The sequence below is a fragment of the Rissa tridactyla genome, chromosome 6 (assembly GCF_028500815.1).
Source record: "Rissa tridactyla isolate bRisTri1 chromosome 6, bRisTri1.patW.cur.20221130, whole genome shotgun sequence".
NCBI lineage: Eukaryota > Metazoa > Chordata > Aves > Charadriiformes > Laridae > Rissa > Rissa tridactyla.
The window spans coordinates 9,481,599-9,498,418 of record NC_071471.1 but is presented as its reverse complement, the minus strand read 5'-3'; the positions used below and the strand labels follow the sequence as shown (position 1 = coordinate 9,498,418).

Here is a 16,820-nt window from a genome sequence, read left to right as displayed (position 1 = left end):
TCTTGATTGTCCCGGTCATTGTTTGTATGTCATCTTGTGTTTCTCTGGCACTGTGGATGATATTGTTACTATCTTTAATACCCCGCTATTTCGTCACCAACCATCGAAACTGCTGGCTTGAAACAACTTGTTTTTCCTCTTAGCGCAAGTCTCACTTTGGCCTTAAAAGCTGACTTTGCTTTTGCCTAGTTTCATTATCACTCACCTTATATTTAACAGTAAATAATTAAACCATATTATCATACATATTCGCTATGTTTAACTTCCTCACACACATGCATTTTAAAATAGTGACCTGAAATGTTTTATAGGGGTAGCATTATTTGCATTAAAAAAAAAAAAAGTATAGTATTAGTAATTTCCACACTGTGAACAACTGCAGTTGATGCTTGAAATTATTTTACCTTCCCAAGAACTTGTACCATGATTATTTTTTTTTTGTCTTGCTAGTGAAGTTGAGTTAAACAAGAAACTTTCTCTTAATATGCTTTGAAAGACAACACGTCATTTTGCTGCAATTAGTTGTGCGTTTGCACTATGTCTTTATTACTAATATGAATATCCAGGTTTGATGCAATGCAGTTGTGTTTCATTGTTCTTTCCCAGACTTGTGATTTATTGCTAAACTATTAGAGGCATGAATTTGTTGGGTTTTGTTTGTGGCTGTTGAGATAATAATAATCTAATAAGAATCGTATCAGCTGAGAGATACTTAGAAGAATGCCAGGGAAGAATCTGACATCTCAGAAATTTTCATTTGAGAGGTGGTTGCTGTTTGCCAAGAAAATAACTTATTTTTGTCAAGAACTTACCTCCACTGAAAGAGCACTTCTGTTTGAGCTGTCTTGGTTTTGTGCTCTAATTCCTCTTTCCATTTTAAAAAGTCTATCTCAGTGACTGCGTTCAAATTGTAGTGTTTTGAAAAGATTAGGTTGTACCTATAAGATATCGTTCGATGCTTTAGTGCAATATAATTGGGGAAATACTAAACGACACTGACCTCATTTCCTTTAGAACAATGAAAATTAATAGTTTCACGTTTTATTAGGCTGATATTCCAGATGTAGTGTACATTTAATTAAGTGTAGTTTCCTTTTGGTTATGGTATGTGTCTCTGCTTTTTGTCGCAAATTCTTTCTAGTTTTACAGTTTTCCACATGTTTTCTTTCACCATTTATGATTTTTTCAAAGCAGAGCTATAAGGATTTAAATCACTTTAGCATGCAGCAAAACAGTTCCCATTCAAACAATAAACGCCATTTTAAAAAGCCTTTAGATCTTCTGTCACTTCATAAATATAAATGTATAAAAACATTATGCAGTTGTAGTGCCCACCTGCTAATTAAATGCAGATTTCCTCAAACTTGTTTTAAAATCTGCTTATTTGTTTCAACTCTGTCTCTGTTCAGAATACATATGGCCCTTGTGAAACTAATTATGCTTATGGAGCAGCTGTTAAATTTAGTGCAACTAATTTTATCCAATATTTTACATTTTAATTGATTACCTGTGAAGAAATTAGCAAATTAACACTTATTGTGCAGTAACTGAATGGGCTTTTATGGATACTTTCAATTTTTACAAGTGGACTAAGTGTTGATGGAATAAAGACATTTCTTAGGATTTTAGATAGGAAAGTTATTGGTGAGCCTTGATTATCTGGTGTGAGAATTTAGGGATACTGAGTGATGCCAAGCATCTGTGTGTTCTGTAACTTAGACATGAAAAGCAGATTGGAAAGTAATAGCTTTTCACAGAATTTTGGTAACATATGGGCTTATCTGGATCTAAGAACTCTTTGAAGATCTTTGAACTTGACTAAATGACTTAACCTTTGGCATGGTGGGTGGGTGTTTTGTGTGTGTTGGTTTGGGGGGAAGGGGCTGTGCATGCTGGCAGTCTACTCTCCAGCTTGATTTTTTTATTTTATTTTATTTTTCCTCCAGTAGTTCTGAAATTCGAACACTTTGTGACTTGCTTTAATAAGAATAGTCGGGATTGGTTTTATTTTTCCAAAGTAATAAAATAGAAAATCTTTCTCTGCTTGATCTGTGGATTTTTGTTCTTGTTTACTGACGAATTCTTGGCACAGATGACTTCTTGTAACTCCATTTCATAAAGTTATATCTTTATTTCCTGTTCTGTATATATCGCAAGCTATTTTAATAGTTATTCATGATAACCTACAGGTGAATTCGTTCACGCTGCAAATGGAAATGTACTGCAGCTTGTTATACGCTGAGTAGCAAATTTAGTATACTTTAATTTTCACTTTATGAAATTACCTTCCACTGTCAAGAGCCTATTGCGCATTTTGGATTTAATATAGACCTTATGGAAGTTTGCATAAAGTGTTCTTAAAACAAATACTTCAGGATTTGGGGCTTATAGGCAAAGGAAAAAGACAGCTATCTTATTAAAATGATAACATACTGTAAAATGAAGTTCAGGGGCATTAAGTGCAGCTTTTCTGTGTGCTGAAGCCTGGCACTGAGAAGGTGCTGATAATGGTCTTCTGGTCTGAGGGGAGCCCTGGCTCTACCCCTGCACCCAGCCTGTGCTGCTGGGGGATGGCACTGATAAATATTGAATGTATTTTAGGCAATATCATAGAATCATTAAATGGTTTGGGTTGGAAGGGGACCTTAAAGATCACCTAGTTCCAAGCCCCCTGCCACGGGCAGGGACACCTCCCACTAGACCAGGTTGCTCAAAGCCCCATTCTTGTTGGTCTTAATTTTTTAATTACCTGCAGCCTCGGTGTATCAGAGAAAGGGCAGTATCCTTACCTGAAGTTGTCAAAGCAAGATCTAAATTTCTGAGTTTTCATTGTTCGAATTCTGAGTTTGCCACAGAAAAGCAGAGGTTAGAGATTGAATGTTGCCTCTTTCTTTAAAAGCCGGGGTGGGGGGGAAGAAGCAACATGGAAGTTAGGTAGAGAAAGCTATTTGGATTGCAAATTCAGACTTGAAGTTCGTGAGATTCCACACTTGCTTTTAAATACTGTCTTAATTTTGTCCTGATGTCTGCAGGATGATACCTGTTCATACAGTTACATACTGTTACCTGCTGGTTTCAGACAAGACCAAGCTAAATGGGGAATCCTGGCTTCTTCATGGAATAGTTGTCCTCTTGTCACCTGGTTTGTTGAAGCTTGTGTTTGGTGTTGCAGAATTAGTCTTGAATTGTATTAACAGGTGGGTTTAATTAGCCTGGGATGTAAGCGAGATTGGAGCTTCCCTCAGAGCTGGAGGAAATTAGGCAGGCATTAGATATTGAGGTTTTAGCAGTTGTATTTAAGAGGGAAAATTTAAGTGGTAGTTTGTTTTGGGAGTACTTACCAATAGATAAAATCCCAGGAAGAGCAGTAATGTTTGCCTGTATACAAACACGGCACCTCCTTTTGCATGCTTTGTGGGAAACTGTGCTCTTCCTTCTTTGTATTTTTTGAAATGTTTTTATATAATTTCTTTGCTTTCTGATTATATGTTTTTGACCTCAGTATATGGTTATGGTGTTGCATACCTTTTGCTTCCTTCTTGCTATGAATCTAATCTTTAGCTTCATTTATTTAAGTTCTCTTAACTTCATTGAGTCAATAATCTCTTTTTTGTTCTCATGTTTAAAAAGCTTGACTTTTGTTCCCCCTTAAGATTACATCTTACACCTTTTTTAAAAGATAAAGTGAGTCTCTTCTTTGCTTATTCTTCTGGTCAGTCCCTTTTTTAAGCTTTTCGGTTTAGGGAGAAAGAAGCCTTAGCTCATATTTTGGTTGTTTTGATGAATGCAGGGGAAACCTGTTTGTAGGCAAAAAACATTGGTTTGTTTGTTTGTTTTTCCTAAGTGTTTTGCAGTTATAGAATCACAGAATGGTTTGGGTTGGAAGGGACCTTAAAGACCATCCAGTTCCACCCCCCTGCCCTGGGCAGGGACACCTCCCACCAGACCAGGTTGCTCCAAGCCCCATCCAGCCTGGTCTTGAACACCTCCAGGGATGGGGCAGCCACAGCTTCTCTGGGCAACCTGGGCCAGGGGCTCACCACCCCCACAGTGAAGAACTTCTTCCTAATATCTAATCTAAATCTCCCCTCTTCCAGTTTAAAACCATTAACAAGTTCCCACTTGTCCCTGTGAGACTTGTGGTGCCGAGTCCCTGTATGTTTCAGTGCTTTTCCGTTTTTCTGGCCTAAGGAGGTACGGGTTCCCGCATTCTAGAAGTGGTGCAGCATTTGCTAAGTATAATTGTGGCTTTTGCTCCAATCATAGCTAATCATCATTTCCTATGGCACTTCACAGAAACTGAGAGCTCTCTTAGAAGTGCACACGCTAGCAGAGATCAAGAAGATTGTTGTCTTACCTGCTTAAGCTCAGCAGTTCTTATATGGTTTATTGCTGGCTTCCTGTTCATCCTGCTTCAGTTTTAGAAGTATTGCCGGTAGAGCTTGTTTTATCATGTAAGATGAAATTGTTCTGGAGAATTATACTGCAAAGTTTGTTATTTTTGACACCTTGTGTCTGTTACCTTATGGTATTTAGTGCCTGTGCTTCCTTTGTTTCATCAAAATGTGGTAAAACTACATAATGAAGCTTAACTCATAATATACTAAGCTGTTACTTAGTTAAGTAAATATATTTTAAAATTTTCATGCCTCTACTTGTGTGGGAAGTCCGTAAGATATTTTTTTTTTTTTTAGATTAGCAGAAGATTTAAACAAGAGTTGAGATTCAGCTTAACTTTGTTAAATCTGTGTTGTGGTCGCCTAGTGGTTTTTCTAATAGTCCTCTCTTGCTTTGAATGGATGGATTGCAAAGGAGAAATGTTAATACAAGATAAGCATTTTTCAAAGGTATTCATCGCTGTATGACACTGGAAACACAGTAGTTACCCCAGTTTAAAAATGATTAACAGAATCTAAGTTTCACTAGCATTCAGAAATTGAAGAGAGCATTAATACTAGACTTGCTTTTTTCTTTGCCTCATTTTCCTTATTTACTTCACCCCTGTTCATGGCTGGAGTTAGTACATCTTTCTCTATTTCTGGACTTGTCTTGCTTTATCTGTGCTTTAAAAATACTATTTGTAATCGATATAAATAAATATGATGAACGTAGAGTTAATTTTAATTGGGAGGGCTGTAGCTCTGCAGCATTAAGGGAAAATAACGAAAAATTAAATATTTGCAAAGAACTTTGTACAATGATGGAAAACTCAGGAAAACTCCTCTTCGGAGGAGGTCAGGCTATGTGTCTGTGCAGGTCCATCACAGGCCAGTGTGTCTGGTGTTCACCTGGTGCCACATCAGTAGGCTGTGTTAGGATGTGCTTGTCTGCATCCTTCAGCACTCCTGTCTTGGCTGCGGCAAATAAGCCCTGCGTACATCTTAGCTCCTGGAGAGCTAATGTATAGGAGAGACTCTGCAAGGTGATTCAGGTGCAGTGGGATACACTAGATCCACTTTGCAACTTGTTTTCTGCGGTTCCCTCTGTAGATCCCCTGAAATAGGGCACGGCAGTCCGCTGGGCTGGGCTGGGGGTCTGCAGCCCACGGAGGCAGCCAGATGTGGCACCAGAGCTGCCCTGAAGACCCTTCTCCGTGTGCTGACTTGTTATCTGAGCTAACAAGTCCGACCAAACTGAAGTTGTCTCTGCATGAAGCCAATTCTGGATTGTCTGCATCTGTGCTCTGAGCTGATCTACAGCCCAGATCAACTGCTCTGATAATTGAAGGATTGACTGACTAATGTGTCCTGCAGAGATGGCTTCTGTGGAGCAGAACTTAACATTTTTGTTCAGATCTTTGCTGTAATATCCCGTTGATAGTAATCTGCCTGCCTCACCTGCATGACTGTGACGGGGAACACAAGCTGTATCAGCTACTTTCTATAATTGTAAAACCCAAAGGATAAACAATAATTAGGGATCGCTCCAGGCTAATGAATTTTATGGGTGCACAAGATTGCAAATTAAAGAATGGTGACAGATTTTGTAAAGAAAATGTTTATCCATTTTCAATGCTGTTATAAGTACATTATACAAATTTGGTGCAAGCCTGGTTTTATTTTTTAAAAGCTGTTTTTCTGCATATAAATTACACCTGCTGTTTCTTCTACTTAAAAATGTGAGTGAACAGGAATCTAGGATTTGCGTATCCAGCTAATCTGAAGTGAATTTGCTGTTATTTGCACCTGCAAAAGGTAATGTGAAACAAGCTCAAATTTGAGCTGAGAAAATAAGCTCTCTAGCAATAAATATTTTAGATTCCTCAGTCATTTCTGTTTGAAGGACTACACCCTTAAGTAAGGAGAAACCTTGCATCAAATGAAGGTGATTTCTGTTGCAGTAGGCTGCTTTTGTTTGTTTTGTGTTGGTTTTGGGGGTTTTTTTGGTGTTTTTTTTTTGTTTGGTTTTTTTTTTTTCACTATTTCTGATTCTGCATGTTACCTGTAGAGTTCTCAGAAATCATGGTTGCCTTGGAATAGTGAGTGTCCGCAGGGCAGTGGTCTGTAAATCTGTGCCTGCCTAATCACGATGCTCGTAAAAACCAGTGTCTTTGTGCCAAAAAGTAGATCTAATATCCAGAATACTCTTTTAGGGCAAAACTTCCTCTACCTGAGAACTAAAGAATGGATGGATGCTTTTTAATTTGTGATGACATAACAAAAATCCATTTTGAGACTGAAAACGTTCCATAGTTCATAATATGCCAGTTAAGTGGTAATTTGATCCGTTGTATTAGTGCTAATAGTGTGACCGATAATAGGACATATTGTGTTGCAAGAGATGCCATCTGCTGAACGAAACGGAAAACTGAGGTTCTGACCTCTGGTGCTACTCTGAAAGGCTCAGTGGCAAGAATAGGTATGTTAACCCCAGTATGCTGGACAAATTCCAGAGTCACTAACAACATTCTTCCTAAATGTAATTTATAGCTTCATCTGGATGGAGTATTTTCTTTTGCTTATTCTATTGTCGAGTTTTATTAAACAGTTGCTGCCTTTTAAATTGAGTGATCTTTTATATGTGATTTTGCTTTTAAAGGCCTTTGGAGTTTTGCACTCCAAGAAGTGCTAAGTAAAGTTTTTTTTATACTGTTTTTTAAAAAAAATGCCCTTCCCTTCCCCCAGCCCTCTCAGTACTTAATGAAACTCTTCAATGAGGTGCCATCAGAACTTTTATGAAGATGTATGTTGTAATAGAAACTAATGCAAACTTGAACTGCTGTTTCCCTAAATATTCATTGTCTGTAACTACTCATGTACTGTAGCAAAGATGTATTAATCCATTATAAATTAAAATTTAGAAAAACATCTAAAAGAAATTCAGGAATAATGAAAAGGGTTTTTTGGATACATATAGAAACGGTCATGTTGTAATACCTCTCGATCTTTTTTCATTCAAGTATATCAGTAACAACATACGTTTATTACAGAGGAATGGATAACATGATTGAGAACAGAGTATCCTATAGCTGTGTAGGAACTTGTAACCAGGAACCAAATATGTGCCCACACCCTTGCACCTGTATGCACTTTCTTGCATTATTGGGCCTGTAGGCTTGGCCTATTTATAGGTTTTGTACAACGTGTGTTTCAAATCTGAATTTAATATAGAGAAGCTGTGTGCGTGTGTCAGCTCTGCAGGCTAAAGGTAAGGGTTTGGACATATCGCCTGGGGTTTTCCTGGTTTTTGTTGGAACATCGTTATTAGTAGTAATGTATTTAATATGTCAATACAAACACTTAGCAGCAGCTGTCAATTCTTTGATTATTTGCCAAGCTAAATTGATAAGAACTTAAGAATTTAAAGTTTAATGTTCAAGAAAAAAATTCCTTCCTTTCCTTCTCCAATAGCTCCAAAGATTACTCTGGTAATACCAGATTACTCTGTTAATGGGTGAATACTATGTAGTGTGATTTAATTTGTTTTGCATTCTTGCTTCAGAGTAGAAGCAATGCTTTCTTTTTCACTTTTGATAAATCAGCAGGTTTTTGTTTAAATGCATTAAATTACTAAATGGTTTGCAAATGTGTTTAAAATAGTTGGACTATATAACAAATGCAGTGACAGTGAAAAATGTATGACTGCTAAATTTTAATACTATGGATTTTGTGTAGATCACGATCAAGACCTCGTCAACGTTCTTATAGTCGAAGTAGTGAAAGATCCAGTCATAGGACAACTCATAGCGGGTCTCGTGAAAGAGAGCGGCGTAAAGGCAGAGAGAAAGAAAAAATAAAAGAGAAGGGCAAAGGAAAAGAAAAGGAGACATATGGCGCAAAGCATGGGTAAGTGAAATGACAAACAATATAACTATAATAAAAACAGGGAACAACTTAGTGTTTCACTTTTTTTGTAATCAGTTTGCTTTATAGTACATGATATTTTGTATAAACTAAGTGGAAATTATTTAAAATCTTTGAATAGTGTGATTCTTAGTATTTTAAAATTCTGGAACATGACAATATTTCAAACTAAATGATTTCATTTACAAACTAGATGTTTAATTTACAATTCTTTTTCCTCTTGATTTGCGAATATGCTAAATAGCTTTCTTCAGTTCATTTATATAAATATTTTGCTAATGCATAATAACGACAATTTAAGGAAAAAAATGAGGAGTGTTGGAAAGTACAGAGACTATTTCCTGTGAGAAGATGGTTTTCACTGTTCACACTACCTGCTTCTACGTTGTCAGAAGTTCCTATTGGGCTTCGTTTGTGGCTCACGGTACAGTTTCAGCAGAAGCACGTGCTATGGGTGAACAATGGACTGCCTTTCAAAACCTGCAGTCAACCTAATCTCTGCTTGGAATGACTTGGATTGTTGATCTTGTTTTTACAGATTTCAGAAAAGGCAATTTATGTGATTACCTCTGCTTTATACACCTTGATCTCCTGCGCCCTTTACTGTGATGTTTATCTTTTCCCTGTTTATGCGATCAGGTTCAAAAAGAAAGGTACCAGTGTGTCACTTCATGAATTTCCCTTTGGTGGATTCCCGCTGAAACACTAAATGGGAATTTCTGGAGTAGCATCCTTTACCCATGTTTGTGGAGGTGTCTCAGAATTACCTCCCTGGTTTTACAGTTTGGTGATGTTAATTTAGTCTCTCAGATATCATTGCCTACTTGTCTATGGTTATAGCACTGATTATGTAAATTCAGGATTAGCTGTTTGCATGTTTGTTTTTTTTCTTATTTGCAATACATTACTTAGACTGCTGGGAACTCCAAGAGTGGCGTCTTCTACTCATTTAAAGAGATACTTTCCTCATTTTACTAAACCATGTGGGATATTTGTCTCTTCTTGTTGTGGGCTTTTCCAGCATTCAATATAAACGGAACCCCTGAGATGTTTGCAGTAAGTCATAAACAAAATGCCTTTTACCCATTTACCTGGAGTTTGAATATATTTTGATACGTCTAGAAGACTTGAGGTGAAGCCTGGATGTTCCAAACAATTTTTTTTTTTTTTTTTTTTAATTGAAGTAGAAAAGTAGGGAAAGGATCCATACTGAGCACATAACATTTGGTGTGTGAGAGGTTTTCTGGACTTTGTGTAGAAGCACATCTTAAATCATGTTGGAGTATATAGCAGTGCTCTGTTAGCATACTGCCTGGCTTTATGTCCTTTTAGAACAAGGATCAATATGAGATAGCCGTAGCAAGAACACAGAAGTGCCCAGATTTTTTTTTTTACCTTTACATTTTGATAACTTACAAAGTCGCTTATGCTAAATTTGAAAACAAAATGCCCTGTTTGGGTCATTTCCAAGGTAGTTAGGACAAAGAGTACAAATTGATAATAGAAACATTTTATGACATCAGTCTATTTTCCTCTGAGCTCAGTACTGACTGGTAGGCTTTGTACAGGGGTTTCTTACTTGGAGCATTATTAGACTGCAAAATGAAATGTACCTAGGATGATGCTGATATAATCTGTGCTTCATAAACTTTTCTGAGGGGGTACGACATGTTTTTCAGTTTAATCAAATAGTGATCAAAGTATATCTGTGCAGAGAATATGGATCTGAGAAGCTTTTTCCCCTTACAGTTATTTGTCATTCGAAGATTGAGACTGTATCAGCGTTGCATTATTGTTTGTTAAAGGCTTTGCAAAGCAACGTATTTGAACACACAGAGAAGACAGAGCTCTTTGCAATTGCTATTTGCAATTACTGCACAATTATTTCTCTATGGAATATGCTGTTACAGACCCCAGTAAGAGTGAATTAGGAACCTGCACTTCTCCTTAAATGCGTGCGTGTAGGAACAAAGTTGATGTCTTTTTACTTTGCCTTGTGTGTGCTCCAGGAAAATGAGGCCAAGTAAGATGTTTTACAGTTGTGTTTTTGTACGAGGCTTCCTCAAGCCTCTCAAGCTCTCGGCTTTCTTCCTCTGCATCATTTATTTGTGTATTTGTTTTCTTTTTGGATGAAAAGTTTAGGAAAGAAGAGATCTCCTTGGCCAAGGAAGCTCGGCTGTCCTTAGTTCCTAGGTGTATAGGAAGGAGGATGGCAAAACACAAACTGGGTGAACCTTTTGCCTGTGTAAGTCTATTGGCTTCTGGCAGTTTTTTCTTTGGTTTCTGCAGCAGCAGGGAGATTTGGTGGTTCGTTTGCTCTGTGTTGATGCTCATTTCTGAGGATAGATTTTTGTTTTGTTTTCCAGTAACTATAAGGTCTTTGTAGTTGGCTGTGGTCAGCAGAAGGTAGCAAGTTGGTTTTGCTGATATTTTTGAGGGTCTATGTTATAATTTAGGATTTTTGTCTTGTAGTGGTGTCGGATGTCCTTTTGTGGGTATGGTTAGAATTATAACTCTTATTATAGCTTGCCTCTGCAGCCGAGTGTCTCAGCAGATTCTGGGACTGATGCCTATCCTCTGCAGCTCGACAGTTTGCTGCCTTGGCTGGAACTTCACTGCTCACCCAATTCGCTTAGTGCTGGAGGAGACCAGGAAGCACTAAAACGATTTGCTTCATCAGCTGTCTTCATCGGAAAGACAGTAAACAGAGAGGTGATGCCTTCTCAGAATGTGTGTCTCTTTCTTGTTTTAAGTTGGATTCAGTTGGGACAGGAAAAATAATAAGTATTTTATTTTTCCTCCTGGCGTGTTCTGCTGTAGCTAATGCAATGATGGTGCTGTTTTTTCAACTTGTCATTCACATTCTTTTTTTTCTCTGAAGCATGAGGAAGAAAGCCTAAGCGGACACAAAAAACTGACTGTCAGGTGTACATCTGGATGTGAAATATCGAGAGGAATCTGTTTTAGATGACTCTCCAAGTGAATGAATTTCTAGATCTACTGTCTAGATCAGCACTGAAAGTAACACTATTCTACAGAGCCTTTCTAGAAACTCCAGCAGCAGGGGATCCGTAGAGGAAGAAATAGTCCTCTGACCTTGTATTTGGGATAGATCCTTACAGGTACTCCAAGACACATCAACTTTTCAGTTTAAAGTCCTGTATGTTTGGAATGTATTTATTGAAAATGGCTACTTAAAAGCTATAATGACGATCGTCCTAAAGCCAGATTGTGAGAAGACGGAATGTAAATTATCAAGTGCCAGTTGACTTCATAGTTTCACTTTGCATGAAAGAAGGTATTTCAGTCTGGCAGCACTGCAGGTTATCTGATACAAGTAGTCATTTATTTGGGACTTGACTTTTCCTCTAAAGTGGGGAATCAAAATGCAATTTTTGTGCTAATTAAGGAGCAAATGGTTTTATTTGCTTGTGGCTTGAGTGAACTCTGATAATTTTCTTTTTTGTGCTTGGATTGTGTATGCTGGTAGATGTGAGGGAGAAAGGCTTGTGTTTGGTTTCTCTAACAGGGCAACTTTAGGTTTTTTCAAAGCAGATCTTGTCTTCACAACAAACATCTCGAGAGATTTGAAGAGTAAAAAACTCTGCCACAATAATCCAGTCCTTTGGCATTCTCCATTTCAGTGAAGATTCTTTAAGGTTGAGCACTGAAGTTCCTGAACGTTGGAGAAGTGTCAGCTGTTTCACGGAGACAGGCTGCATTTGCAGTCATTGAAAAACAGCTGAACTCTTCTGTTCTTACAATCTGAAATGTTTTAAGGGATATAGTATTTGTTCAGCCATGATGGAGAGAGGTTGTGGTAACAGCTGCTTTGAATTTGGGTTGGGAAGCTCATTTATGGCATCTGACAGTACTTGGTGAAAAAACCTGGCATTAAGAGCAGCCTAACAAGGTTTGAAATAGTTTTGTACTCACTTAAAAGGTAAAGCGAACTCAGAAGGCATCCCAGCAGCACACCCTAAATATTCATAAACAAAAAATTGATTCATCTTTCAGACTATCAGAATTATTTAATTTCCAGTGAAAACTCTTTGCAAAATAAAGCTGATGACGAGCAGGCAGCAAGAAATGTTCTTAACTAGAGCGTATCCAACTATGGCAGTGCTACTTATTTCCTTCCATTTTGCAAGTAATCTGCATTGACCAGTTTGCTTTTGCTGCTTTGGTCTCCTAAACTCATAGTCGTTCTTGGAACTGTGTTCCTCCTTTTGTTTTGTTTTGTATTTTTGTTGCAGTGCATGGCAGAAAGAGCTTTATTGCCTGGAAGGATATATAAAAAAATAATCAATAAATGGTATGGCTTTTTCTGAAAAACTGTTGCCAGCGTTTCCAAAGTAAAAGCGCTTGCTTGGCCTTGCAGCCTCTTCTATTCATCCAGTCTCCCAGGCCAAGTTGAAATCATACTTCTCTGTTTGTAATAAGAGTGTTGTTCTCTAGTTATGACCCATGACTGCAGTAGTCATGTTGTGCACGTTATTGCTTTGGACCATCACTATGTACTAGAACTCTAGCAGGGCTCATACTGTGTAATTAGCACACACGTTGTTGTCTTTCCTCTACTCGTGAAAGTTCAACTGACAAGTGCTGTACCAAGGTGTTACCACACCTTTGTAATTTTTACAGAACACGTGATACCTACTGATACATTGTGAAGTGTTATAAATAAAATGGAATTGATAAAATAAGGGCCAATATACATTTTGTGATGCATTATCATTTTCTGTTAGCTCTGCAAAACTTTATAATGCGTGGTCAACATCTGGTGTCTAGTTCTTACCAATAAGTCTTAGTCTAGTGATTTTCTTTTATTAAATTTTTGTTTATTTGAAAAAAGCAAAACTTTAGTGTTCTTTGTTCCGCCAAAGTAGTTTATCGGATCCTACCTTTGGCTGTCCCATTTCCTGTTTTTCTTCTCTTGGTTTCATTTTTTTTCCCTTGCAAAAATGAATCTGTGTGAGAGTATGCACTCTGGGCTAAAACACAAAAATGGGTAGCATTGACCAGAAAAGGCCACTGACTAAAAAGGGAAAAGCCTCGTCTCCGCATCAAAGGAATGGGACAGGTTGGATTTAATTTCCAATGGCTGATCAAGAAGGGAGTTGCAGTTCTCACAGTAGGCCCCTGTGTGGTTTTGATTGATTATGGGAAAATAACTGATAGCCCTCCTGGAAGTATAATGACTTTGTCCTATCAGTCCAACTTAAATCAAAAAAATAAAATGTTGCTGGTTGTGTGGTAAAGCTGAATTGCGCAAATTTCTAGAGAGAAACATGTGCTTAAAAATAAGATTTGAACTAATGACAGTGGGATTTTTATTACAGAATACTTTCTTCCTATTGAAAAAGATTCTGTCCCAGCACAATAGGAAAAGGAGGTGCTAGATACAGTCTGGATTGTTGATCAAATGCTAATTTATTGAAAGTACTATATTTAGAAAACGTAAGTTACAGGTAAGCATCATCTTTCTTCTGTTCCAGCAGCACGAATATTACTTGAACCTCCTGTAACTACAGTCTTGATGTAGAGCTGAAGCTTCAGTTCCTTCTGATCCTGTCTGGTGAGGTCTCCAGGTGCCTTAGGCACACGTACCATTGCCCCCCTAAGATGAAACAATCTTAGCATGCTTTTTCTGACATGCAAATATGATGTATACATATGTGTTTTATTCTGGTATCCTCTTAGATAAGACTCAAGCAGGCTTCCAGCCAGTCCCAGAATGTAATTTTTATTTTATATACCTGTGGCACCTGTGGGATACTTCCTTATCACTGTCGTTTAGACTCCCACCACCCGACACATTTTTTGTTTCCTTCTTTTTCTTTCATTGGTGACTTGTTTTAAGAAGTGATGTATGACGTTCAGTGGAAAGCAGTAATTATTTGCTTCCAATGAAACAGAGCAGCCCTTCTTCCCCTCCCATGTTTCTTTGGCTTCAGAGCTTAATACAGCAGTCCCGTTTGAAAGCTTTGTTCTTTATTGTATGGTATATGAATTACTAATATAGTATTAGCTAGACTATATCCCAAGTCTTGGATGTTGGTGACCTTTTAAAAATGCACTATAGATTACAAGGTGGTTTTTCTAAGTGTTGTAAGGCGTCTTATTTGACAAGCATACTAGCACTGCAGTTTTGTCTTATATATGCAATGAGATATTTTCTGTAATACTTTAAAGGTATCAACATAAGTAAATGTTCTTAACGTATTATTCTAAGGTGGTATTATATCTGGGAAATACATATATTTTTAGTGTTTCTAAAAATAATGGTACGCAGTTCTGTTAGATCATGACTTGAGGACTAGATCAGAGTGACATATGAAACTTGTCATCAGGTGTCATTGGGACTGGAGCACCTCCCTTATGAGGAAAGGCTGAAAGAGCTGGGACTCTTTAGCCTGGAGAAGAGAAGGTTGAGGAGGGACCTGATTAATGTTTACAAGTACCTAAAGGGTGGGTTTAAGGAGGACGGAGCCAGGCTCTTTTCAATGGTTCCCAGCGACAGGACGAGGGGCAATGGGCACAAGCTAGAACATAGGAAGTTCCGTTCAAATACACGGAAAAACTTCTTTACAGTGAGGGTGACAGAGCACTGGAACAGGCTGCCCAGGGAGGTTGTGGAGTCCCCTTCTCTGGAGATTTTCAAGACCCGCCTGGATGCAGCCCTGAGGGATGCGCTTTAGGCAACCCTGCTCTAGCAGGGGAGTTGGACTAGATGATCTCTAGAGGTCCCTTCCAACTCTGAAGATTCCGTGATTCCGTGTCATATGCTGGAATGGCCACGTCATTTACAGTGATGTGGATGGGGTGTGCTGCCTGGCCCTTGCGCGACATATTTCTGTCACATTCCACAAGGTGGACCTGGTGACTGCAGATCATGGCTTGCAGGCTGCTGGGAAAGCTCAGTCACTGATGGAGACCACCTTTCCACTCCCAAATCCTGCATTTAGAGTAGCAACTTTTGCCTAGTGGTACATCATATTCAGATGTCAGTCTTCAAAAGTGAAGTGTTTTATAGTACTGATTTACTTAAACACATAATTATACCACTACAATATTTTTCCACTGTTTTTTTTTTTTTTTGCTAATCAAAGCATTACATTCATCTTTTATTTATGCTTTTTTTAAATTCACTTGTTTTAAAACAACTTGCATGCGAGTTTGCATTGACCTGTGTGTGTGTGCTGTTGAATGTTGATTTTTAAAGTCTTGATTAGCTTGAAAACATGCAAGTTCTGGCATTCTGAGACATGATTTTCATAAGGATCATTGTTCATTGTTGAATTGGGGGGAAAAAACCTACTAAAAACTTGTTATCTTTAAATAACTTTTACTAGATTTATAGGTTTCACCCTAGCTTTCTTAGCAGAATTTTGGATTACTTTTTAAAGTGTTTTTGACAATTTTTAAAGGAATAAATTAAGAGCAGCTTCTCAGTTGTTATGACAAAAGAAGTGTTATGCCATTAATCAAACCTGACCACCATTTTAATTTCTGATACCTAGTAAGGCTGTCAATACTTTTTTCATTAGTGGATTCACAGCTTCTTAAATACTTTGAGCTAAGTATTTGGAGCTTATATGGAGCTCCATACTAAATGGAGCTGAAGAGATTTTTTTTTTTTCCAAATATAGTCTTCGTTTTTCCTTTTAATTCCATATATTTGGTCTTTAAACGTTTGCTGAGGTCCCTCTGTCTAGGGGACCTTTTTCAGTGGCATCGAACCAAAGCACTTGCCGAGTTTTATTTTCTGAGCTCAGCCCTGGCAGCATCCCAGCGGGTTCTGCGGACGGTACTTGGGCGATAAATGCCTGTTGATGAGCTTCTCAGTGCTTGGCAGAAGACATTAGAAGTAAATTGGGAATATTGGACTTCTCAGAGTTTGACAGCAGTCAGACGCTCCTGGAGCTTGTCATATTGTTATTTTATTTTTTTTTTCTTACCTCTTCCCACACTAGGCAGTAGGAAGTCATTTATGGTAATTTTCTCCTATTTGCATATAGGTTATAGAGTTCTGTGGTGCAAAGCGTGCTCAGAACTCCTTTTAAGTGCCTGTTCAGATCAAAGCAGGACTGTGTGATAGCTGTTGTCTGACACCAAGCTGTGTGGTGTTGTTTTCATTAAACATTTATCATACTTCCAGTGTGACAGCAGGCAACTTTGTGCTTGGGTAACATGTTTTCATGCAAAATTTATTGAAAAAGACGAGACGTTGTAAAGAGATCTTGTTGCCTTTCACCAGTGGCGAAGGGTAAATGTTTGATTGGAAGGAAAGATACCTCTAGCACGTCTTGGTTGTGTGTTACACTGAAGAATTGTGAAAAGTTTGGCTTTTAATAAACAAGTAAATATACCTTAAAATTATTTGTTGTGAGAAACTTTGATTTGACGTATCACATGAACATTTTTTCATTTTCATTCTGCTTGGTTTTAACTGTTTATTGTGGTCCCATAACTGTGGAGTAGGCTAGCATTTCTAAATTAATTGCTGACTTAATA

General features: G+C 37.9%; 1 protein-coding gene across 1 annotated transcript in view; it reads left to right on the top strand.

Moving 5' to 3' along the window:
- RSRC1 (arginine and serine rich coiled-coil 1) overlaps positions 1–16,820 on the top strand; it is a 170,439-nt gene that overhangs the window by 29,626 nt on the left and 123,993 nt on the right. Inside the window, exon 4 of the mRNA XM_054205922.1 lies at positions 8,115–8,285. Within this exon, the coding sequence (XP_054061897.1) occupies positions 8,115–8,285 (171 nt within the window). The remainder of the gene's footprint in view (positions 1–8,114; positions 8,286–16,820) is intronic.